The 24841-nt window shown below is 38.3% G+C and overlaps 1 protein-coding gene across 2 annotated transcripts in view; it reads right to left on the reverse strand.

Moving 5' to 3' along the window:
• MSR1 (macrophage scavenger receptor 1) overlaps positions 1 to 24841 on the reverse strand; it is a 64322-nt gene that overhangs the window by 16564 nt on the left and 22917 nt on the right. Inside the window, exons 6-9 of one of the 2 annotated variants that reach the window (XM_015565257.1) lie at positions 23021 to 23101; positions 18236 to 18325; positions 11653 to 11706; positions 7875 to 9259 (exon numbers count right to left, since the gene is read on the reverse strand). In XM_015565257.1, coding sequence (XP_015420743.1) covers positions 9258 to 9259; positions 11653 to 11706; positions 18236 to 18325; positions 23021 to 23101 — 227 coding nt within the window. In that variant the 3' untranslated portion in view covers positions 7875 to 9257. Of the gene's footprint in view, positions 1 to 7874; positions 9260 to 11652; positions 11707 to 18235; positions 18326 to 23020; positions 23102 to 24841 lie in introns of those variants that run through there. The other variant, XM_015565252.1, reaches the window with a different exon arrangement.

Genomic DNA, 24841 nt, shown 5'->3' on the forward strand with positions numbered 1-24841 from the left:
AGGGACACGCACCCCCCCCCCACCCAGTGCACGAATTTCGTGCACCGGGCCCCTAGTATAATTATATTATTTTAAAAACTAAGATTAATTTGATAACACAAGTAGTGACTGGATATTCATTAATGCTTACTATTATAACAGGTCTATGACTCAAAGCTGAAATTCTTAAAATTGAGGGGAAAGAACAATGCTAGAATGACAGATAATTCTATTTATGTAAGATAATGCACAACACAATACCATCTATTGTTTATGCATACATACATATGTAGTAAATGTATGAAAACCTGAATGGAAAGAAACATATGAACTCCAAGATAAGATTTTATCTTGGAAAAGCAAGGGAGGCAGGCATAACTAGAGCTTCAACTATGTGAGTTAAAATTATGTATCTTAAAAAAAAATACCTACAGTTTGCGTGGTAAAATTTCAGTATCCCTAAAACCCAGGTAAATAACTATTTATTAGCTATTTGTTATGAATGTTCCTCCTTCTTTCCTTTATGTGTGAAATATGTTTTATTTAAAGAAGACAATACATTCACAGTGATGTTGATAGATGTTGATAGAACCCTAAATAAATTATAAAGGTAGGTCTCTTCTTAAAAGTTAGGAAAAGGTTATTAGGGATCTGCTAACCTCTATTGGACAGACAACATTCTAAATTGAAAAGAGAAGTTGGTAAGAATGTGAATTCCGGGGCTTTTTGCATGTGTCTATCACTGCTGCTTGGGTGAAGAACTGAGGTTAAAAATGACTTGAGGAGGGGAATTCATTTTCAATTATGATATTGTTAACCTTGTGGTCCTTTTTATATCATTTATTTAAATTGGGATTTAGAGTTAAATATATTACAATGGTAATTATTATATTTGAGCTCCAAAAGCAACAGGCATTTAAAACAATGGTTGCAGGTTGACCTGGACCTCCTTGCAATATGGCAAGATTCCTCCAGGACGGGAACTGATTTTTCTTTTTAAGGTCATTATCTGAATGAGCTACTTAGCGGTGAAAGCCACAACCCAGGTATCAGAGGTCTGGAGAAACAAGTTACATTTCTCTGGAAAAGGAAACTAACAGATTTTGAATCTGACTCTGGATGTTAAGAGAGACAAACATTCTGGAAATCCCAGGACAGAATAAAGCGGAGAAACTAGGGCTGTGGTAACAAATGCTCGCAGTTGTGCGGCTTAAAACAACAGAAATGCATTCTCTCACAGCACTGGAGGCCAGAGTCTGAAATCATATCCTTCCTTGCCTTTTCCCAGCTCCTAGTGGCTTCTCGGTTTGCAATTGCAACTCTCCAATCTCGGCCTCTGTCTTCACAGGATCATCACTGTGTCCCTGTGTGTCCTCCTTTTATAAAGGTGTCAGTCATTAGACTTAGGGCCCACCCGAATCCAAATGACTTCATATTAACTTAACTGTATCTGCAAAACCCTCTTTCCAAAGAAGGTCACATTCTGAGGTTTTAGGTGCCCATGAGTTTTTAGAAGCATGAATACACCCACTGTCACATAGGTGGCAGAGATTTGAATGAGGATATATGGAGGAATATAAGTTTTCTATGTTTTCATCAAACTATTTTAGACAGGAAATCAGTCAAATTGCTTTAGAGCATAAGCCTGGTGCTCAAACACTTTCATTTCAATATTAAAGCACAAACTGACCCCTAAGAGCTGAGACTGCAGAATAGCTGGGTAGTACATATTTTGGTTACACTGCAAATTAGTTAGCAAAGTCAGCCATGATTATACTGAACACCCATAGTTCAACTGCTGAACAACTAAACGAAAGTTTGAGAATTTGTGGCTTCAAATTAAACTGTACTAAACTCATGACACCGAGTAAATCGAACTTAATCATGAATAAGAGTGTATTACTTCAATGTATGACAGTTCAAACATAGCAGAAGGCTGTTATTTTCAATATTAATTTGTCAGTTTTTGAACTGAATCATCAGATAGGACTTTAAAATATTACTAAAAAAGTGGTGAATATTTAAGATGAAAGAAGAACTTGGTGTTTAAGAAGACCTCTCTGGTTGGACAGATTCTCATAGGAATGTGATGTTGAAGAATAAGCTTATGTGTGGAAAACAAACAAAACTGAAAAATCGAGGGAGACCAGAAGAGCAGAGCATGGTCATTGGTGTAAGACGTTCTCCTCAGAGTGCCATGAGCTATAAGCTGCTCCTACCACTGGATTTTCAAAATGCCAATGAAATCAAAAGGTCTGCATTTCAAAAAGCGCATTGCTTTCTTCAAGGGATAGTGTTCATTTACTGGGATATTTGTCATAATTTTAAATCAATCTTACTATTTTTAATATGTCATTTCTAAGTGAGTCTTAGTTTCTAGAGTTACGGAGGAGAATATTTAAAACTTTATAAAGGGGAATTTTATTTACTTATTTGTAGGGTATTTAAATTTTTGCTCTTCACTTAAAACCCTAGGTCATAAAAATAATCAAGCCATCCATCAATATGTGAAACAATGCTAATTTAGAAAACTCACATCATAAAAAAGCATAAATTACATTGTTATTCTTTCTGATTTCTGAAACTGTAGGCCTCAGCTAGACCTCATGGAAGAATTCATGTTCCTCTTTATAAGCTGTTGAGATGTAAGTGGCCTAACTCTTTGTGGCTTCATTTACTCATTTATAAAAACAAACATAACGCCTACTTCCTAGGATTGAGGTTTCAAATATGACAATATGTATAAAACTGTATTTTAAACTGTAAAGTACTATGTAAACGGTAGTGATAGAATTATTCATTATATTTAATTCTGAAAGTTCTTGTAGGAACCTGTGAAAGCATAGACTGTAGGGGATTTGAACTGTGGATCTTGTGGAGAAAAATGTCCCAATTTGGCCCACTAACATTAAATCTGTCCGGTTCTTGGCAGGACTGACTACTCAGTACAGATTTTCTGACTTTTTATGAAGAGAAAATAATTTTCCAAAGTAACTCAGCGTTTGTACCTTGAATTAGACTGGAAAGTAAATGAAAAGACAGTACCTATTCTCCTCGGCACTGCGCGCTATATTTTGTTTATGCTCATAACTGTCCAGAGTTCTGCGAGCTGTTACCAGGTTGACTTATTGGAATTGTGAGAAGACAATAGTGTGCGTGGTCTTTATTACCTCTGCACTCGACAGGAGAGGCCATAACTTGTGTCTAGCAGCTGTGCCCAGAGGTATTTAAGGACAGATCACTTGATGCCTCAAAAACCCAAAAGAAATTCAGCAAAGAATGCTCCAGCAAACATTGCTTCCATTTGCTTAGCTTAAATCTTCACTTTTTTTTTTTTTTTAGATACTCTTAGAAACTCTAAAGAAAACATGGATGACATATCTTGTTTGGGTAATAACAGAAGGAAAAATAAAATCTGTAAAATATGGTATTTCTCAACCTGTGGGTTCTTAGTGAGGTCGAGCTACTATTTTATTTCAAAAGGGAGGGTCTCAGGGATTATTCTTCAGAGAAGGGGCAGGCTCCTTATCAGAAAATGGCATGCTTCTCTAGACTAGAATCAGGAGACCGGGGCCCAAGTCCCAGCTGAGCAACAAACTTCCTGTATGACTCTGAACATACTATTTTGCCTTTTTTTCACTTTTATTTCTTTTATTCTTATGATATCTCCTATAATTCCCTCTCAGGATTTTTGTGAGAGTTGCTTTAGTTCATAAATGTACTTTGAAGAGGCTTGAGAGGGAAAGTTAGGTTATGGTGAAATATGATATTGAACCAAGAGATATAATTTAAAATCAGATTAACCAAGATTCAAACTGCAGACCCGCCACATATATAGTATTGGGTGTGTGCTTTTGCACAGGTTGCTCAACTGACTAAATCTGCATGGATAAAACTAAGTAATAGTTTTCTGTGTAGTTTCAGTGAAGGAGGTATACAAAGTATCTGGCACCCAGGGGTTACCCTCTGTGTTATAAGCATTATTGTTATTAATAATATAATTTAGATTTCTGGCCTAATGTTTGGGATGGGTGATAGCAGCACAAAAGAATCATACATTAAAAACAGTTTCTTAATGACTTTGCCCTTCAGAATCCTAAGGAGAGCTTTTGGAAATTAAGTATATCTGACCACAACCTAAATCTCTGAATTCAGAATTTCTGAATGTTACTGGTAATTCCAGCCATCTGCATATGACAAAAGCTGTAGAGGTCATTTAGATGATCTCCATAGCCTGCGAATAGCTGCTAGAACAATAGTAGAACATAGAATGGTTACTTAGTTCTAAGTCTTTCACATTATGGAAAAATTCACCTAGTATATTGCTGTCCAATAGCAATCAGCAGGAGTATTACTAAATATTATTGGACAGCACAACGAGGTTAATCCATGTTTTCAGGGCCCTTTTGCCTGCACCCTGAGATTCAGAAGAGGTGTTCCTGTCTATCCTATCACTTGGCATTTACCTCATCTGATAGGACAATGAGTGTGCCCTTCTTTAGACACTAAAATTGTTAGTTAAGGAAACACTCAGGATCCAAGCAGAGACAAGAAGAATTCTTTGGAAGGAAAAGAGGTGGCATTATTTCCCAGACAAGGCTAGGCATGTAAATAAAGAAGCATAGCAAGAAGCATAGCAATTTTTATTTTAAAATAAAATGTTTAAGTTACGCAAAACATCATTAAAAATGCCAGTGTTTTTCCTTTTGCTACAGATTCACAGGAGGAGTCCTTTAAATCAATGGTTCTCAACCTGTGGGCCAAAAACCTGTGGATCATGACCCCTTTGGGGGTCGAACGACCCTTTCACAGGGGTCGCCAAGACCATCGGAAAACACATATAATTACATATTTGTGATTAATCACTATACTTTAATTATGTTCAATTTGTAACAATGAAAATACATCCTGCATATCAGATATTTACATTACGGTTCATAACAGTAGCAAAATTGCAGTTATGAAGTAGCAACGAAAATAATTTTATGGTTGGGGGTCACCACAACATGAGGAACTGTATTAAAGGGTCGCGGCATTAGGAAGGTTGAGAACCACTGATCTAAATAGTTCCCTGGAATGAGCATCTGAAAGGCCGCTGGGATGCTCCTATTTTACTTTGCAAGGGATGAAGCCGGAAGTTAAGAATTTTGGGGACCAGGAATGGGGATAACTGTAGCACCCCAGGAAAGGGTCAGGAGTCTGCAGGTGGGTGGTGTTTATTGGACACTTCATGTGCAAAGAAGTAACCGTGTTGTTCTAGGGAATTTGTTCTTAAGATTCACGTTGCCAGGCAGTGCATTTCCAGAGGCCAGGGTGAGGGGGCGAGTGATAGGCTGTGAACCTCTGTGTAGGTTGTGCTTTACTTGCAATGAGCTGAACGACCCTGTGCTAGTCTGAAACATGTTTATGCAGAATCGGAAGCAGGACCCCGTTCTCTGAAGGGCAGGAGACCCGCTGGTCCTCTGAGGTTGTGGAGGAATGGGAAGTGGCATATTGGGTCTCTCTACTCCAGCTGCATCCCGGCACATAACTGGATGAATTTCAGATTTTGCTGGTGTAGAAGACCTGGCTGGAGCTGGAATGAATTTCCCCCTTCTAAGTGGCTCTGTTGAGAGCTGCTGTGAGAATCAGCCAGGCTAAGGACTCAACAGGACAAGTGCTAACTGCTGGATCCGTTACTGATTGAAATCTCTATTTCCCCTTACAAAACGGGATTAGTTACACACACCATCCGGAAACGCGTCTATTGTGCTAATGGAACACATGTGTTTAGCAACAATCTGTGGAATCACATAAAGCTTTAAACATTCCATAACTGTGGAGAATGGGCAGCACCTGTCTGAGTGACCTGGAGCCATTACTATTCAGGTACACCCTGCTGTGCTAAGTCATAACTGTGGCTACTGAGAAAAGTGAGGAGATGGAAAGGAGACTCAATAAAACAGGGACATCAAAGCAGCCAAATTATATTGGAAAATGTTAAAATTGAGCCAGTAACTGAAATAAAGATAGAATAGTAACAGGTGGCTCCTTCCCGCGCACATAAGTAACTCTCACTGCTGATAATGGAAGCTTTGTGTGCATCCCAGGAGACTGTACTTCTCGGTAATATTCTTGGGGGATAAACTGCAGACAATGGGTGGAGGAGTAGATGAAGATGGAAACATACACAAATAAAGATTCATTGAGGGTGCTTGTTGGAAGTGGACCTAATGGAAGTCATGCTGTATGAATTTTTAACCCCTTCAGGTCTTCAAATTATTAAGCCCATTCTGGAAAACTACACTCATGACAAATCTGTCTCTCTTCCTCCTTCCTCTCTCCATACCCTCCATAATACATATGTGTGGTATTGACATGAAAGGATACATAAAACCAGTGTGGGAGTGTTGAATGGAGTCGTAGTTACAAACAGGGACTTTGGAGATTGATAGACTTGGCTTTGAGTTTCTGCCCTTCCACTTATTAGCAGTGGAAGCTTCAGCTGCTAATCTATAAAATGGGAATAATAATAGTACTTACCTCAAACACCCTTCTGAGGATTAAGTGAGATAATGCACCAAAAGCCCCTGGTGCACAGCAAATGTTCTCTAAATGCTCATTATTATAATTATTTAGTGATTGGAGAAGAAGGTTTACTTTGGTCACTTGAATACTTTGAGAAAGACCAGAATTCATTTATGTTTGAATTGAGTCCTCAGTAGACATCAAGTGAAAGACAAGTTGATGATTCATATCATTGTATGAGTTTCAAAATAAGAAAATCCAAAGTCACATCCCAGTTATAGTCTCATGGGCATGAGTGAAGCACAGCAAAACATACTACCAACCCACATCTTCGTAATAGGCATGTTCAGGACAGAGCCTCACACAGTGTTTAATTTTATGGCAGGAATTCTTTTGCTTGCCTGAAACACATAGCCTTCCAAGTCAGGGTGAGAACATAGTAGACAAACCATGTGACTAGCATTAGAGTGTGGTTCAGATTTGCTTTCTTTTCATTAGACATTGTTAAAGTTGGTATAATTTGTGCATTTGAACTGGGCATTTAGCATCTATTTTTGTCTGAAAAGGAGAAGCCCTTCTCCCCTAATTTGGAAGATTCAGGTGAGTATTCCACACACTAAGAATCTATTTGCAGTTGGAGGTGTCAGATAACTTATGAATGGAAACCCCCTGGGATTGTCTCCCGGGATCTCTGGGATCTGAGCCATCCTGTGGCCACTATGGACCAGGGCCTGCTGGCTAGTGAATAGGCTGCTCGGGCTCTACCTGCTCCCCAGTGCAGAGCAGGGGAGGAGGTCCTGTCCAATTAAATCAGGGACAAAGAGATCCAACTAGTTTCAGATGTTTGTACTAACTGGCTAGTAATATTTAGGACTATCTTGACAATTGGTGAATTTCTCCCCTCGTCTTCCTTCTCCCACTCCTACCCTCTGAGACTTTGGTGTCAGGTAGGCCCAGACGCAGAGCACCATTGACAACCCTGATTTATGTCAACACTTCAGCAGCTTTCTCATCAGCAGTATCTTGAGCTCCTACTTTGTCTTTCAGAGCTTGGGCTATTGTTTTATGAGCCTGACATTCTTTTCTGACCTCTCCTGACAGCTTCTGGCCCCTTGCATGCACTCAGGTTAGTTGCTGTTTTTATTTATAATTTACGCTCTTCTGCTTGGCTCAAACTCCTTGATTTGTGATCTGGTCACACCTGCATTGCTCTATCTAATGTGAAATCTTATCTTATTTTCTAGCATCTCTCTTTCTGTCCATGACATTTCTTTGGCTTCTTGAATTTTCATTTTGCTTTCACTCCTTCTAATTACAGATTTGAAATGTCTACATTATACCAACAAGGAATAGCAATCAGTTCAGAAGAGAACACTGTGAACTATACCTTATGTATTTAAAGCACTTTATCATTATATAGAGCACCTACACACACAGTGTCTCCTGTGATCCTCACAACAACCCTGTGAGGTAGGTGTTCAGACATCCATTTCATAGGGAAGGGAGTGGAAGTGGTGAGATACATAAAGGCACACTACTCAGAACTCTACTAGAGCCTAATGCTGTGAATCCTGGGATTATGTGTTAAACCTTGAAGGAAGGAGGAGTTGTGAAAATGTGATCTATTAATAGTCAAGAATGACATGGAATCTCACATATTTCCTATTCTTTTTTCTTGATCGTCCTTTTCTAACCTTTTCTCCTTTCTCATTTTTAGCCCTTTCTTCACCTACACAAAATATTTCCAGTTCTACTGAAATATTTCTTTTCTCCAGGATCTATATTGGATATTTATAGCACAAGATATAGAGAGCTTTTTAGAATAAAAAAAATTATCAGCATTATTTTTTAATGACAAAAAAATTCTTACTTGAAATGGCCAGGTAATTTAAGAAAACAAGTTTTGTTTTTTATTCAAATGTGTTGAATGAACTGTTACCTCACTATAAAAGTTGAAAAAAAATGCTGTAATTTGGTAAGAAGACAAGAAGGTAAACTAAGCAAATCAAAATCAATTTATCTTTTTAATATCCTAAGCAATTAAAAAATCCTGATCTCCTCTAAACTCCTATAGAGCCCTGTTCTTCCTCCAATACAGTTCCACTGTATTTATAATTGCCTATTTACATGTCTATGTCTTTCAGGAATAATTAGCTCAGTAAGGCCAGATACAACAGCAAACTTACTAGCTGTGAAGTTCAGCTCCAGGAGGTATAGGATAAACATACGTTGATTGAATGAATGAATGAATGAATGAATGGATTTTCTTTTATGTTATCTCTATTGCTGGCTGAGGCATGTTTTTGAAAGTAAAGAACCCACACTTAGTCCGTACCCATGGGATTTCTCTTAGCACCCAATGGGCTAAATTGGTTCGGCAAGCACTAGATGAGTGGGTGGCAGAGGATTCCTTGCCTGGCGCTGAGGGCCGTTTGGAAAACATGCCAGTCAGTACAATGGAAGGGATACCAGTGAGGGATGCGAGGGGATGGTAGCGATGGTGGGATACTAGAGTGGGGAGAGGTATGAGCTTATGTTCATAACAGAGGCCCAAACAGCACCCAGGACCAGGTGAGGAAGCCGTGAGGAAGCTGGGAACCACGCGGGAACCAAGTCGTGTGGAGGAGCCGCAAAGGGATCTTGGAGTCAGCTGTAGTGGTGACTTGTCCAGAGGTGAAGGGCCTTTTAAGGAGATGGTAGCAGAAGGTGTCCCGTCAACCCACCTGATCTTAAAAGGGTCCTGCCCTAATATGATCAGGGAGTGATACCGGTCCTGACACGTATATAAAAGAGGAAATCAATTATTATTTGTATTATGTTTAAATCATGCCTGAAAAAATATAAGACTGTATATTAAAATAATTTAATATACATTTTTATATATCAGAATTAATTGAAGATATGGGGAATCAGGCACTTTCATATAGAATAAATTGGTACAATCTATTTAGGAGCCATTTTCAAGAATCCATCAAATTGCAAAATGCATGTCATTTTTGAACTATTGATTCTACCTCTGGAAAATTCTCTCTATTAAAAAATATTCCCACAGATCATGTATAAGAATGCTGTATGTAGCATTGTTTATTAAAGCCAATTCAAGTCAAACAAAATCTTCAAGTGTTCATGGCTAGTGGATTGAATGATATATTATGATAATTATGGTACAGTTGTACAATGGAATGATATATAGCCATTGAGAACAAAAAGGTAGAGCCATATGTACTGACATGGGCAGGTGACTGCCATATTAACTTTAAGTGAAAAGCAGAACATACTGTATAGATGTTTGTGTATATGACTCTTTTTGAAACATCACAGAGTTATAGACTCTCCGTGGAGTCTGAAGGCTATATATACTTATACACAGAAATATCTCTCTTAATGCTTTCTCAAAGAAAGAATGCACATGAACTTCAAACATCCAGGAAAATATCTGAAATTGAAAACATTTCTGAACACATCTAAAAAGCATTTGATAACCGGAGGCAACAGAAGACTGTGTGAATGTGTTTGATTTACAGACTACAAAATAAAGAAGTCCTGTATTTGCCAAGATTAACCATTCATAGTTAAGTAGCTCAGAGAAAGTCTCAAGGAAAGGAAAAAGGATATAAAAAAGAACCAAAGACAAAGGTAGAGATAATGATAGAGTAAAAACATAAAGACAGGGAAGAATGAGTTATACAAGGAGCTCAACTGAAAATAAATGGATGACAAGGAGAAAGGGGAAAAAGTGGAAAAAAGTATACAGTAGATCAAAGTGATCAAAGGAAAAAAAAGATATACTAATGTTTTCACTATCTTAATGTAATAACAACACCAAAAATTATTGAATAACACTAAAGCACTGTGAGGAGATACACAATGCTGGTGTTACTTAATTCAAGGGCAAAGAGATCAACAATGCAACACTGATGGAAAGGCCATGTGGTTACACATACTTTAATGCCTGGCATTCACAATAATGATGCTAAATTGTCTAAAGATGGCATCCACACACAGAATTAGGTTAAAATAATTACTTTTGTTAATGCAGAGAAATTGGTACTGAATTTTTAAATTACAATTTTTATGGAAAACTGCGAGTTCTGTTTGTATGTTAAAGGATTTGTCATAATCTGTGTATTGATTCTACTTCTGGAAAATTCTCTATTAAAAATAGTCCCACAAGACCATGTATGAGAATGCTCTATGTAGCATAGTTTATTAAACCCAAATCAAAGCAAGCAAAAATCTTCCAGTGCTCATGACTAGTGGATTGAATAATATATTATAGTAATTGTTGTATAGCTGTACAATGGAATAATGTATAGCCACTGAGAGTAAAAATGTAGTCATATATACTGACATGGGTAAAGATTATGATCCATGTGTATGTGTACCAGCTATTCCCACAGACATATACACACACATTGCAAGTAGCTCCTATTGGGAATACATGGGAGCAATCCGTGAATTCTGAGAAGTAGGGATTCCTTATTCCTTTCCATAATCCTTTTATTATATCTGTGTAGATTTGTCAAAGGCAATGATTGCCTATGGCATATGGAAGACATCTCGTCTAATATTAGTTTGGAAGGCCTAATTTACAGATTCTCTACATTGCAATATGAGGTTAGCCTCCATCGAACAGAGATTCCTTTTGTGAAATCTCTTCTTTTGTAGTTTTGAAGGACTCTGACATAGAATACCACTTTTTACATTTTTAGTTAAATAAAACAGAACACAAAACCCCCAACCACCTGAGAATTAGTCTGTCAGGGTTCTTAGATTGTCCAGATTCCTATATTAATATTTCTGTTAGCTCAGGTAACAGGTAAGGTGGCTGTAATTGTTCCTTCAACAGATAGAAATTGGCTTGAAAATTGAACGATTTTCTACATGGAATTTTTAGAAAATTGTGCTCATCACAAAACCAAAACACAAATGGGTAATGAGATTCAATGTGTTGTACAATTTTAATCTACTTATTTTACTCCAATTAGCACAGTGTGATTGTAGAAAACGGGGGCTGACTTCCACAGACTCTCCACAGATCAGTGCTGAAGCTCTTCCTTAGCCATTGCCTCAAGCCCAGACCACTACTATCAATGCTTGTTTATTACAGAGGTGCACAGAAAAAAAAAAAAAAAAAAACAGAAAAACAAGAAACTATAAACTTACATGCCATGCTTCTACTCCCTTTTTCCCCTTTCTGGCCTTTTTGTCCAGGATTTCCTTGGGGGAAAATAGAAAAAGAAAACAAACAAACAAAATAAAAAAAACACTTTAAAAAATTCTAACAATTCACAATGCTTTCTTTAAATGGAAACAGAACATTACAGAGTAATCTAAAATATCACTTTATAACAACCTAGAGAATTCAAATATAATGCTAATGTTGATGATGATGATTATATTATTTTAGAAGCCCTATTACAAACCTGGCACTGTTCTGGGTATATCCTTTGCACACATTATCTTAAATAATGTACAAGGGCATTAAATGTCAATTTTCCTAAAAGCAGGCAAAACTAAGGTACAATCAACTGGGTTTGGGCTTATTCATCTTTTTTTAAAAAAATAAATATTCCTGTTTCTTTTTAAAAAATATATTTTTACTAGAGGGTCAATGCATGAAATTCTTGCACGGGTAGGGTCCTAGGCCTGGCCGGCAATCAGGGCCAATCTGTGGGGCAACCAGGGGGCAATTGGGGGGCCTCTGCTGGCACTCGCCCTGGCCAGCCTGACACCACCCGCTTGCCAGACTCTCCCCCCACAGCAGCTGCCAGTCTCCTCCCTCTGTGGGGTGACTGGAAGGGCAACCGGGGGTGGGGGGCCCTGTTGGCACCCTCCTTGGCTGGCCTGGGGCCTGCAGGCTGGGGTAGCTCCTCCATTGAGCATCTGCCCCCTGGTGGTCAGTGCGCATCATAGTGACTGGTCATTCTACTGGTTGTTCTGCCATTAGGTCAACTTGCATATTAGGCTTTTATTATATAGGACTGATTTCAGAAATGAAGAGATAGAGAGAAAAAGAAACATCAATGATGAGAGAAAATCATGGATTGGCTGCCTCCTGCATGCCCCGATTGGGGATCGAGCCTGTAACCCAGTCATGTGCACTGACTGGGAATCAAACCGTGACCTCCTGGTTCATAGGTCCACACTGAACTACTGAGCCACGCTGGCTGGTGGTTATTCATCTTAGTTGTTCTCTTGACTTTGCCTTCCTCCCTACCCCAGGAATCCTGGAATCTTCCACCTCAGTCTAAACTGTGTTGTTCTATTACCATTACAATTTATCTGTCTTGTTTTCTATCTCCTTAGACTGGTACATCCCAAAGACTGGGCTGTGAATGAATTTCTGGGAGTGCAATTCCTGACCTATTGAATCAGAAATGCTGGGGGTCAAGCCCAGCAAGCTGTTTTAACAGTCCCTACAGATGATTCTGGTGTCTGCTCATGTTTGAGAACCACAAACCCAAAGAAATTCCATGCATATTTCAGGTCTGCGCTAACACTAACATGTTTTGCTGTACAGAATCAATCATTCTCTACTCTCTATTCCCATAGCATTTTGTCCTGCTTCCTACAGGCTTATGACTTAGCACATTGCATCAGAGCTAACTGCTTCTGCATTTCTCTGTCACCTGATCCTTGACGGAAGTGACTATGCTATATTTATCCCGAACACACAGTAAACTCTCACAAAATTGTGTTGACTGGGTGCATGAATGAATGAATGCCCTTCCAAGTACTTCGACTAGTGGACATTTGTTTAACTTTAGGGCTCTAAAAGTATAAAAATGCCTAAAACTTGTAAAAGCTATAGCTAAAAACCAACATGTATACACAGCTTGCTTTATGATAAAAATTGTTTGAAGCACTTTAAGGAGTCTATTGATTACTTATAGCTCATAGTATATATTCATTTATAAAATTAATCATTATGATTTAATGTTAATAGGAAGTTACAAATAAACTGTACCAGAAAGAGACCCAAACAAAATCTTACCATGATTTGTTTTTATAGAAAGTCTAAAACATGGGGTCCTCTTATTAGCACTGTTTTGTAGATAAGAAAACTGAGGCACAGAGAGGCTAACTGTGTGGAGAGGTAGGATTCAGTTATAGGATTCAAATATGTACAATCTCTGTAAGATACAAATATATACTATACTACCCCTGTTTTTCCCAAAAGGGCAAAGAAAATATTATACATGGAATAACTATGTGCCCCCATGAAATTCAAGACCAAGCCACTTTGACAAATGTTTAACCCCCCAAATGAACAATCTAAGATTAGATATTTCACATAAACTTTATAAAATCATCATTTTAATTAAACTTTTTAAAAATATATATATTTCTTGTATTTATTTCAGAGAGGAAGGGAGAGGGAGAGAGATGGAAACATCAATAATGAGAGAGAATCACTGATTGGCTGCCTCCTGCATGTCCCCTACTGGGGATCGAGCCCACAACCTGGGCATGTGCCCTTGACTGGAATCGAACTCGGGACCCCTTAGTCCATAGGCCAACACTCTATCCACTGAGCTTAATCAGCCAGGGAAAATTAAACTTTAAAAAGAGTAGTCATTATGAGGAAATTTCTGGAAGATAACTCCTCAAGGGTGGGGAACTAGCTTGTCTTGTGTCCTCGCCTGCAAGCACAGTATATGAGGCCATGTAGGCACTCAGTTAATGAGGTATTTCTCATTTAATAGGGCAATTTGTGCTATAGTTATTCTGGGGTTTATTCCTAACTTCTTCCCTGACCACTTACAGAGGAAAGTTGTGCAAAGTTAACAGACTGTTGGGAGAACAGTCTGGCTCTCTTTAACATTCCTAAAATTTCTGTGTCATTTCCTCTTTTTGTATAAATTTCTAGAAAGACAAATTAGTTCATCATAAAATTAATCATTATAAACTGCACCAGAAAGAGTCCCAAACTAAATATTACCATGATTTGCCAAGGATCCTATCTAATAAAGGGGGAATATGCTAATTGACCCTCACACCATTGCAAAGATGGCAGCGCCCACAGCCAATAAGGGAATATGCTAATTTCTGCCACAGCCTCAAAGATGGTGGCGCCCACAGCCAATAAGGAGGGAATATGCTAATTGACTGCCACACCTTCAAATGTGGTGGTGCCCACAGTCACAAGATGGCGGGACTCAGTCCCCTCAGCCCCGCCGGGGCAGCAGGCCTGCCTCTGGAGGCCCCCAGTCCCCTCAGTCCCCAGCCTCCTTCCAGGGCTGGCCCAAGGCGCAGGCAAGCCTTGGATGTTGGCTGCCCAGCTGCCCATGGCTGCCTGAGGCTCAGGTAACCAGGGCCGGCCGAGGCTTGCGCTGCTGGCAGTGGCAGCAGCAGAGGTGTGATGGGGGCATCCCCTTCCCCTGATCAACGGGTCGCCTCCCACCCCTGAGGGCTCCCAGACTGTGAGAGGGGGCAGGCCAGACTGAGTGACAACCACCCCCCCCCCACACACACACACGAATTTTGTGCACTGTGCCTCTAGTAGTAAATGACCAACTATTTGAGATACATGGTAGACTAATACACCATTTTAATTTTAAACTTAGAATACAGACGAAACAGGAATTTTTAGGGGTAAAAAGGCAGGTTTTAGAAATTTTAGGAATTAAGGGGACCATGGAAGAAACACAGGGCTGCAGAGAAGCAGAAGGTATATTTCCATAGAATAGGGGAGCTGAAAAGCTGCAACAGGTACATTTCCATAGAATGAGGGAGTTGGAAACAGCAAAAGATCTATCTTTACAAAACAAAGGGAAGGAAGCCCTTTATCCAGAAGGAGAATAGGAAAACAATAAAGGGAATAGGAAAACAATAAAGGAGGAGAGGAAAACCTCCCATGTCCCCTGTGAGGTTGACCTTTGAGTTCAGAGGTTACTATAGTAACCAGTCCAAGGAAATAGTGACCAATCCGAGGGGGTGTCAAGGGACCAAGATCTGCAGCCTTTATAAGCCATAGGGAAAAGGAACTCAGTGGGACTCTTTGCCCATCCCCTTGTGGGAGTCTGTGCTATGAGAATCTTTCCCTTTCCACACATGGGAGTCTGTACCTGTTCTTCAGTAAATTTCTACCTTTGCTATACCACCTTCCGTCCATGGTTTTCATTCTTCGATTCACACAGACAAAGAGCCCAGGAGCCATTCTGCCCAGGGGGAACACTGCGTGTTCCAGTCCAAAAATTCCGTTTCACAGATAAAATATGTTTTCTCACTTCACAGAATTATTTTGAATTTTCTTAGAATCTATAAATAGCTTTGAATTTTTGTCAAATTCAAGATTTTTAAATACTTTTCTACTGAACCTAACTTGTCATATCGGAAATTCACAATTCCTAAGTGATGCAGATAATTTCCAACAAATTAACAAATGAACAAACACAGGATGCCAGAAAGGCCTGTTGGATGGTTTTAGAGATGGTTGGTGCCTAAATACACCATTCAGTTCAGGGACTCAGGTCTCTGGTGGAGACAGTGTAGGTTTCATATTTGTGGCCAGCTGATTTTCCTCTAAGCCTAATGCCACTGGCAGTCCATAAACACTGACAGTACAAAAATACCTCAATGCACCTATTAGAATTGCTAAAATCCAAAACACTAACACCACCAAATGCCCGAGGATCTGGGATAATAGGAATTCTCATTCACTTTTGGTAGGAATGCAAAATGGTACATACACTTTGGAAGACAGTTTGACAGTTTTTTACAAACCTAAATACAAGTTTACCACACAATCCAGCAATTGCACTTCTAGGTAAACTCATTTTCACACAAAAATGTGCATATGTATGCTTAACACATCTTTTTTCAGGATTGCCAAGATTTGGAAGAAAGTAAGATATTCTTCAGTAGGTGAATGGATAAATAAACTATAGTACATGCATATAATAGAATATACTGAGCGTTAAAAAGAGCTATCAGGCCACAAAAAGATATGCAGAACTTTAAAAGCATTCACTTAAATTGCTAAGTGAAATAAGCCACTCTGAAAAGATTACATATAGTTTGACTCCAGTTATATGACATTCTGGAAAAGGTAAAAGTATGGAGGTAGCAAAAGGATCAGTGGTTCAGAAGGAACTTGGTGAGGATGTCCTAAATATCAAGATATTTAGGACAGTAAAATTTCTCTGTATCTATACTAATAAAAGGGCAATATGCTAATTAGACTGGATAGACCGGAGGTCTTCCGGATGTCCTTCTGGACAAAGCCACGATGGTGGGGGCTGAGGCAGAGGTGGTTAGGGGCAATCAGGCCAGCAAGGAAGAGCAGTTAGGGGCGATTGGGCTGGCAGGGGAGAGCAGTTAGGGGAGATCAGGCAGGCAGGCAGAGGAGGTTAGGAGTGATCAGGCGGGCAGGGGAACAGTTAGGGGGCATCAGGCAGAGTGGTTAGGGGTGATCAGGCAAGCAGGAAGAGGGGTTAGGGGCAATCTGGCAGGCAGGCAGGTGAGCGGTTAGGAGCCAGTGGTCCCTGATTGCGAGAGGGATGTCCCCTGCGGGATCAAGTCTAAAACGGCAGTCAGAAATCCCCCAAGGGATCCCAGTTTGGAGAGGGTGCAGGCTGGGCTGAGGGACCCCTCCCCAACTGCACAAATATCATGCACCAGGTCTCTAGTGATATTATAATGGTGGATACATGCAATTATTCATTTGTCTAAACCCATAGGATGAACATCACCAAGAGTGAACCCTAATGTAAATTGTGAACTTTAATTAGTAATAATGTATCAATACTGGTTTGTCATTTGTAACAAATGCACCACACTAAGGCAAGTTATGAATAATAGTGGTAACTGGCCTGGCCAGTTTTTGAGTTTTGACCTATGAACCCGGAGGTCACAGTTAGATTCCCAGTCAGGGTACATGCCCAGGTTGCGGACTCGATCCCCAATAGTGGGTGTGAAGGAGGCAGCTGATCAATGATTCTCTCATCACTGATTTTTCTGTTTCTCCCTCTTCCTTTCCTTCCTCTCTGAAATCAACAAAAATATATTTAAAAAATAAAAATAATAGTGGTAACTGTACGTGGATAGGTGGCATATGGAAAGTATATATTTTCTGTGCAATTTTTCTAGAAACCTAAAACTATTCTAAAAAACATACTCTATTTTTTAAAAATGATAAAGATCATATTCTCTTGGTCATAATTTACTTTAAATTAGGAAAAAATAAACCTGTTAAAGTCTAAATGTCTGTGCAAAGTTCATAATTCAAGTTTAAGCTACTGACTAGTATAAGGAATAGAAATAATATCATGTATATAAATCTTAAATGACATGAATAATGTTGATTACTAAGTAGTAATATGTAATAGCAGGCAGTTTATCTTGAAAAGGATAGGATTTCAGGCTCATCTGTGTTTTCCTAACTATACCTTGAGAGGGTTTGGCTGGTTTTGGTTAAAGCAATATTTATACTTTGCTTGTTTGTCTTTGCCAGTCTTTTCTCTCTCTTTGTTCTAAAATAGATACCATTCTTCATGGTGATTTATGGTTGTGTGGAGTTTATAAATCCTCTGTTGTTGTTGTTTAACTATTTTCCTTTGGGGCAAAGAAACTTTCCTCAGGAGAATAATAATCAATTCCAAAATGTTTCAAACCACTAAATATGCTGCTTTTGAGGGCTACTATTCATACTGTGATGACCATTGTTATGTAAGAAGCTGAAAAAATACCTATGATCCAGTATTTATTTTACATATTCTATGAAGAAAATACATTATCGTAATACCTGGCCTCCCAGTCTTTCCTGCTGGTCCTATGAATCCTCGACTTCCAGGAAAGCCAATCGATCCCCGATCACCTTTAAGACCTGGAGGACCTGCATGGTTAATGAATAAAAAATAAATAAATAATAATTCATTTTTCATTTAGACTCTGGAGTATAATGAAACAATATAGTTTCATTAATGACTATGATATAGCTGACTCTCCAAATAATAGTATCTTTCCTAAAATTCCATATACTATATCTATACAGTAAGTAGAAACATTCATTTTACATCTAAACAGTAGGTGGTAACATTATTAGTACATTGTAGGTTTTCAATAAATAACATTGTTACTACAAATAAAAACATATCAGGGGAAAAAAGTCTTGGCGTTTTAACCAGAAGGCTTATGTTATCTAATCAGGAATCTTCAAATGGCAGGATTTGCTGTAACTATAATGATAACTTTTAAATGTATAAGCTGAAAATTGAAGTCTTAAGATTTGGCCCAGAATAAGCACAGCTCAAGCAATGAGAAGTATCAAAGAGTATTTATTTTTAAAAACCAGGGTCCTAGTTTTGGAATATATTACTCTAGCTCTCATGAAATTGTTTTTAAATATTCCATTATAATCCAGAACAACAATGTAACTCCACACACACACACACACACACACACACACACACACAGTTTTTTTTCACTCTAACCTACTATGTTGACTATAAAAACTGCATATAAAAGCAAATATTTTCCTGTCGAATAAAATATTCCATCTGAAATCAAATAGCTTGAGATAAGTTATGGTAAAAATATCATTTTAGGTATGTTTATCAGTTCCCAGAGCATATTGGGAAGCATATTATGAAAAATTGATTATAAATCTTTTGCCAATGTCAATCTCTATAATATAGTTGTATACATAGCATACAGCCTAAAAAAGACCTGACATCAGTTCTCAAAACAGGCTGATAGGTTAATATTTATACCTTTCTTCATTCTCCAAGCAAGGCAGTCAGACCTTTGCATTTGCAAGTATTAAGATCTGTCTCTCAAATTTACAAATAAAAACTGACTCTGAACATTCTTTTTCCTTTATCTTAGAACATTCTCCACTTTTTATAGAGTGCCTCTCACTGGTGACTTCCATGTTGACCATTTTCTCCATTAATCCAGCCATAACATACTGAGCATGCATATTGTTCCAATCCCTGCCCATTCTGGAATTACAAAGGCTCTTATCCAAACAGATCTCCCAGTGTAGAGACAGATGGTACCAAAGTTAACAGATAAACATAGGAGGTAATTTTGGAGATTAAAATTTTAGGAAAACAAAGAAATGTAATAGAGAATGCCTCTGGGGATCAGAAAGAGCCTCTCCAATGACGGCCCACTGAGTACATCAGAGTGACCTTCAGAATACAGCTGTTCAACCAGAGAGTATGTTACCTTCTCAATACGTGAACAAATGAATCCATAAAAAAAGCATGTGTGATACTAGAAATTACTCAATTGACAGGCCTCTATTATGGGATGTTTAAGCCGACTCCATATAGCCCAATGGTTTGTTTAATGATGTCTGAAAATGTGACCCCTACATATAAGCACCACTATTGAATTTTATTCCAAGAGATCAGATTCTCTGAGCCTTTTAGGTAGCAATGAACTAATTCTCTGCAATAATCTGTGGCAAGAGGGAAGGATCTGGCACCTGCCTCTAATCCACAGGCAACACAAGTACATTTTACAAAGAATCTCAGCTATGAAATCTTTTTAAGGGGCCTTACAACCTCATTTGATTCAAGTCTGTCATTTTATAGAGGCAGGAACAGAAGACAGAGAGATCCAATTGTTTATTGATGCTTGTCTGACCATGATTCACACATTCGGGGTCTCCATTCTGGCTTCTTTCTGTGGTCTAGCTGACTGGTTAAGAACATAGAGCCTGCAGTCCTGTACATCTGGGTTCAAATACTGGCTCTGCCTCTTAGCTGCTGCTTCATTTCTGGAAGGCCACTTAACCTTCCTGGCATCTATAAAATGGTATATTATTTGTCCCTATATCACAAGCTTGATGTGATTATTAAAAGAGCTAATTAATGTAAAACACTTAGAAAAAGTGCTTGCCTTATGATAAATGCTTTCTTCGCCCTCCTCCTCCTCCTCCTTCTTTATAGTAATATAATTATTACTTCACCAGCCTTTTGTGAAGACTGCTAAATTTAGTTTTATTTAATGATATGTACATAGTTAGCAGTGCCGTTTTTTAATTCATTGGCACAACATGTATATTTAGCAAGCACTGTCCTGAGGAAGCCTGAGGCGGGGCCTCTGTAGGTCAGTCCGGCAGTAGGAGTGGGCTGGAATAAAGACATGCCTGGAAATAAAGTCTGATACCATATGGCTCCTGTACTCCAAGATCCAACATGAGGCTAGGGTTCATTTATCCTCCATGGTGGAAAATACAGGCCACATAAGGAAAGTCAACAGCCCCAGTGGATGAGAATTTTGCAGCCAATGAGTCTGGTTCTCCCTCAAGGCATCTTACGAAGGTCTTACCTCCTGTGCCTACAGGTCAGGCTCCCCTGTGATCCCATAACAGGAAGAAAGGCTACGAAGAGGTTTCTTTAGGAACTAGGAGGTGTTCTTCCAAGCATTCCCAATGTGATGAAATAACCCTAAATCTCATGTGAGATCAGGAATCCTTGATCATGACACCCATCACCCTTATGCAATTGCTTATGATACTGTAAGTTCTGTGAAGGCAGAAACTGCATTTCTGTGCACGGGATCCACAGAGGCCTGTGAAGCACCAGGCACAGGGAAAGAACAGTATCTCGAGTAAAAGGCAATAAAAGGTCCTTCTCCCTGGCATAACTCTGAGGAAATGACACTCTGAAATAAACTTCTATCATACTATTTTGAGGTAAAGCATATTTTAGCATAATATCCACCCCGTACATGAGTAAAATTGTGATGGTATTGATTACTTAAGATCACCAGCACAACCGCTTAAGTTTCTCAGATTTTCATATTATTGGTGTGAGTCTAAGTGACTTTGACTTTGTCAAGCTGAGTTTAGTGGGTTTCATTAGATGTACAGGTGGAATTTTAATAACTTGCTCAAATCAGGAAGTAGAATTATCCTGACAGTCCATTATATATTCTTAACTTCTTTATTCCAGTACCAACTATGGCCAGTTAGGCATTTTGGCAGAGGACAAAACAGAATGCGGCAATTAAGGAAGGAGGAATTCATTAAGAGAGATGCTTGATGACTTGGGTACTTCTGCGACAGTACACCAAACCAAATGGTGACCTAACCATCTAAAAGAGTCCACTTATCACCCCAACAAATGAAATCTTTCTGTTATGAGGGTTTGGATAATGCCTATTTGTGTACTGGTAAATGAGCAGTACCAAAAGCAATAGACTAAGCTCTCCCTACAAGAATCAAAGCAGTTTTGCCACGGCATTTGTTTATGGTATTAACTAGAGCTAAGGCTTGTAAATCCTTCTTTGTGTTTCATGCATACATAGTTCAGAAAGCACTGCAGAAGATGCTCCCAGATGAGGCTTTGCAGAGCAAGTTGTAACCCATTCTCCACTTTTATGGCTGAATTATAAAGCTGTGACAATTGTACTCTGTGATGGAGGAGCTGACAGGCCTCTGACAATAGCAGCTCTGGCAGCTGACTACTACTGGTTACTTCACATGCTTAGGCCATTAATGCACCATTATTAAGATCTGCTTAATGCTAGTCAAGTAGAAAGGCTTTTCTGAATAAAGAATCTTCCCTGACAGTACTTTCAAATGCACACAAATTACCCATTATATATATATATATATATGGTATTTATTTCTTTGAAATGATTTTTAAAATTTTTCTCACATAAACCTCATATAGTGACTTTTTAAACACAGTGATGTAAAGGTCAGGCAGGTGTAAAATCCATGTTTTTCATTTTTAAAAATTATTTTTCTGATGTCACCTGGGGTGGTCAATACATTGATTGGAAAAAATAGTATTTCATATAATCAGAAGACAGAAAAATAAGATAAAGTACATGATATTTAGACACTTTTGTCAGCACCAACCATTTCGTTATAATTAGACCATGCAATATACTCCCCACTTTCAAAAAACATGTGGGTATTTGATTTCTAGCCAAGAATAACATGACAATCATGTTTTTGTTACTGTCTTCTTTATTTTCTTGAGATCAAAGAAAGTTTATGCTCTTTTGCCTTTTCTGTCTTCTACTATCTTCTTTCAAAATATTTCTTTCAATATTATAACACAGACAGAGAAAAATCATTTGAAACAGTTTTGCTCTAACTAAAATACAGAGAATGTCTGTCAGCACAGGAAAAAATCACCTGCATTCTAGTCAATATTTACATTTGGATTTCACAGGTTTATGCAGATATATTCCACTTAAGGGCTATACAAGAAATATAAGCGAACTTGCTTTTGACTTATATTAATGAATATTTTTATATCTCAAAAACCAGATAACTTGCAAATATATTTGAAGTGAAGATGATTTTCATGTTCTCTTTCATATGTGATCTAAACCTACTGTCTTCAGCCCATGGTACAGAGACTCCCTACATTATGAGGTTTATGAACCACCCCATGTGGTTGCTCTGGCTAAAGCGTTTAACTTTCTTCTGAATCAGTGTTTGCCATTCAGTACATTATAGTGATTAGGCTGCTGGAACAGGTAATGTGCCCTTCAATGCATACACACACTGTGCACATACATGGACGTGTATATGACTAAGCAGTTTCTATCATCATACCTATTGGACCTGGAAGGCCTGGTGGACCAGTTTCTCCAATGAAGCCTCTATCTCCTTTTTCACCTGGGGGTCCAGGTGGCCCTTTAAAAAATAAATTACAATTACTGATCATAGTTTTAAAACAGGCAAAATGAACTTATTTGTTAAGATAATTGTCTAAGTAAATCCAGAGTCTGTTATTTGTTACACAATAATGAAGAATAAATAAGAATGAAGCATACCCATATTGAGTAATGCAATGCCCTGTACTGGTAAAAATGAGCCAGCCCTAAATTAGACAACCTAATTATGTATAAATATTTATGTGTGCCTAGCACTTTTACAGGTTCTCAGAAGCTTGGGGCAGAAAAGAGGCAATGAGTCAATGATGGCCCAAACCCACAGTAGTATTATGCACATGGTTGGCATAATCCACTGTATTGAGTTCCATACTGTGTGGGAAATGTATAAGTAAGGACTTATAACTCATGACAGATACCCTCAAGGGAAACAAAACCACACATACTAGACAACCTAAACAATGTTGAAAGTGACAAGCTCAGATATTTGGTAGGTTCAGATCAGCATGGGTAGCAATATTTGAAAAGGCTTTACTGAGGGAGAGGGATTTGCAGGATATTTTGAATGCTGAATAGAATGACACGAAAGAGAATTCTGGGTAAATGGGAGAGATGTGGGGAATGGCAGGCAGGTGAAAATGAATAAAGGAATAGTTTTTCAAGTAAAATATTAAGTTGTTTACCCATATCTTCAGAAAAACATCACTTCTAGTGGTAAATAACCTGCTTCCCTATTTAAAATGGTCTGGCCCTCTGGCAATGTCAGTGTGAAATTATAGCTAATTTGCCTACAAACGTCAGGTGGTCATAATAATCTGGCCACTCAGTGTATATTTCTGGGTTATAGTTTAATAAATATCTATTTATAAATGTATTTTATGGCTAGATGCTACAAAGAATATAGAAATAGTCCTTCATTATAAGGAACTTATTGTTTCCAAGAAGATCTAACATTTCACTACAAGGTAATATGAGATACTTTTATATATCACAATCATATTAAGAATACTCCTGTGAAAAAAATACTGTTCAATATTAAGCAAAATATAAATGTCAGCAGCAGTATTACTATGGTGGAACCAGAGAAGGCTTCATGTAAGGCTCACATATTAGATGGACATTGAATGGTAGATATTCTCAGATACTAATAGAAAAGGAAAGATATTATTTCAAGTGAAGGAAAAGACCCGAGGCAGGATGTATGAAAGTATTGGGTATGTTATAATCACAGTAAAATCAATTGAAATATTTAGGATCAAAATGAGAAATGGAGAGCATGAGACATTAAAAAATAGTTAAGAAACACATTACACAATCCTTTAAATGCTAAAAAGAGACATATACTATATGTCTAATGAGGAGGCAGTGAGAGGCTTTTTGTAATCTAGGTTCCCTTCAGGAACACTGCATTCTAACAAGAATGTAGAAAGGATTATAGTGTGAAGGATTGAGGCAGGAAATGATTGGGAGACTATTTCAATAGTCTGGCAGAGCAGTGATAAAAACAGTTTACACAAGAATATAAAGGGTAGAACATAAGAATCAACTGCCTTGGGAGAAAGAATAAAAAACAATTAAATGTTCTATCTTGGAAACTTGGAAGAATGCCATTGCCATTACAAAGTGTAACTTGACAAGATAGTACTAAAAATGAAAAGAAATAAAAGTTCTAGTTTCACATAGTCATTCAATACACATATAGTTGCTCGCCCACTATATATCAGGTGCTCTAACAGGTGCTAGAAAAGATAGTGTATAAGAG

This window comes from Myotis davidii, unplaced genomic scaffold (assembly GCF_000327345.1).
Source record: "Myotis davidii unplaced genomic scaffold, ASM32734v1 scaffold71, whole genome shotgun sequence".
Lineage (NCBI taxonomy): Eukaryota > Metazoa > Chordata > Mammalia > Chiroptera > Vespertilionidae > Myotis > Myotis davidii.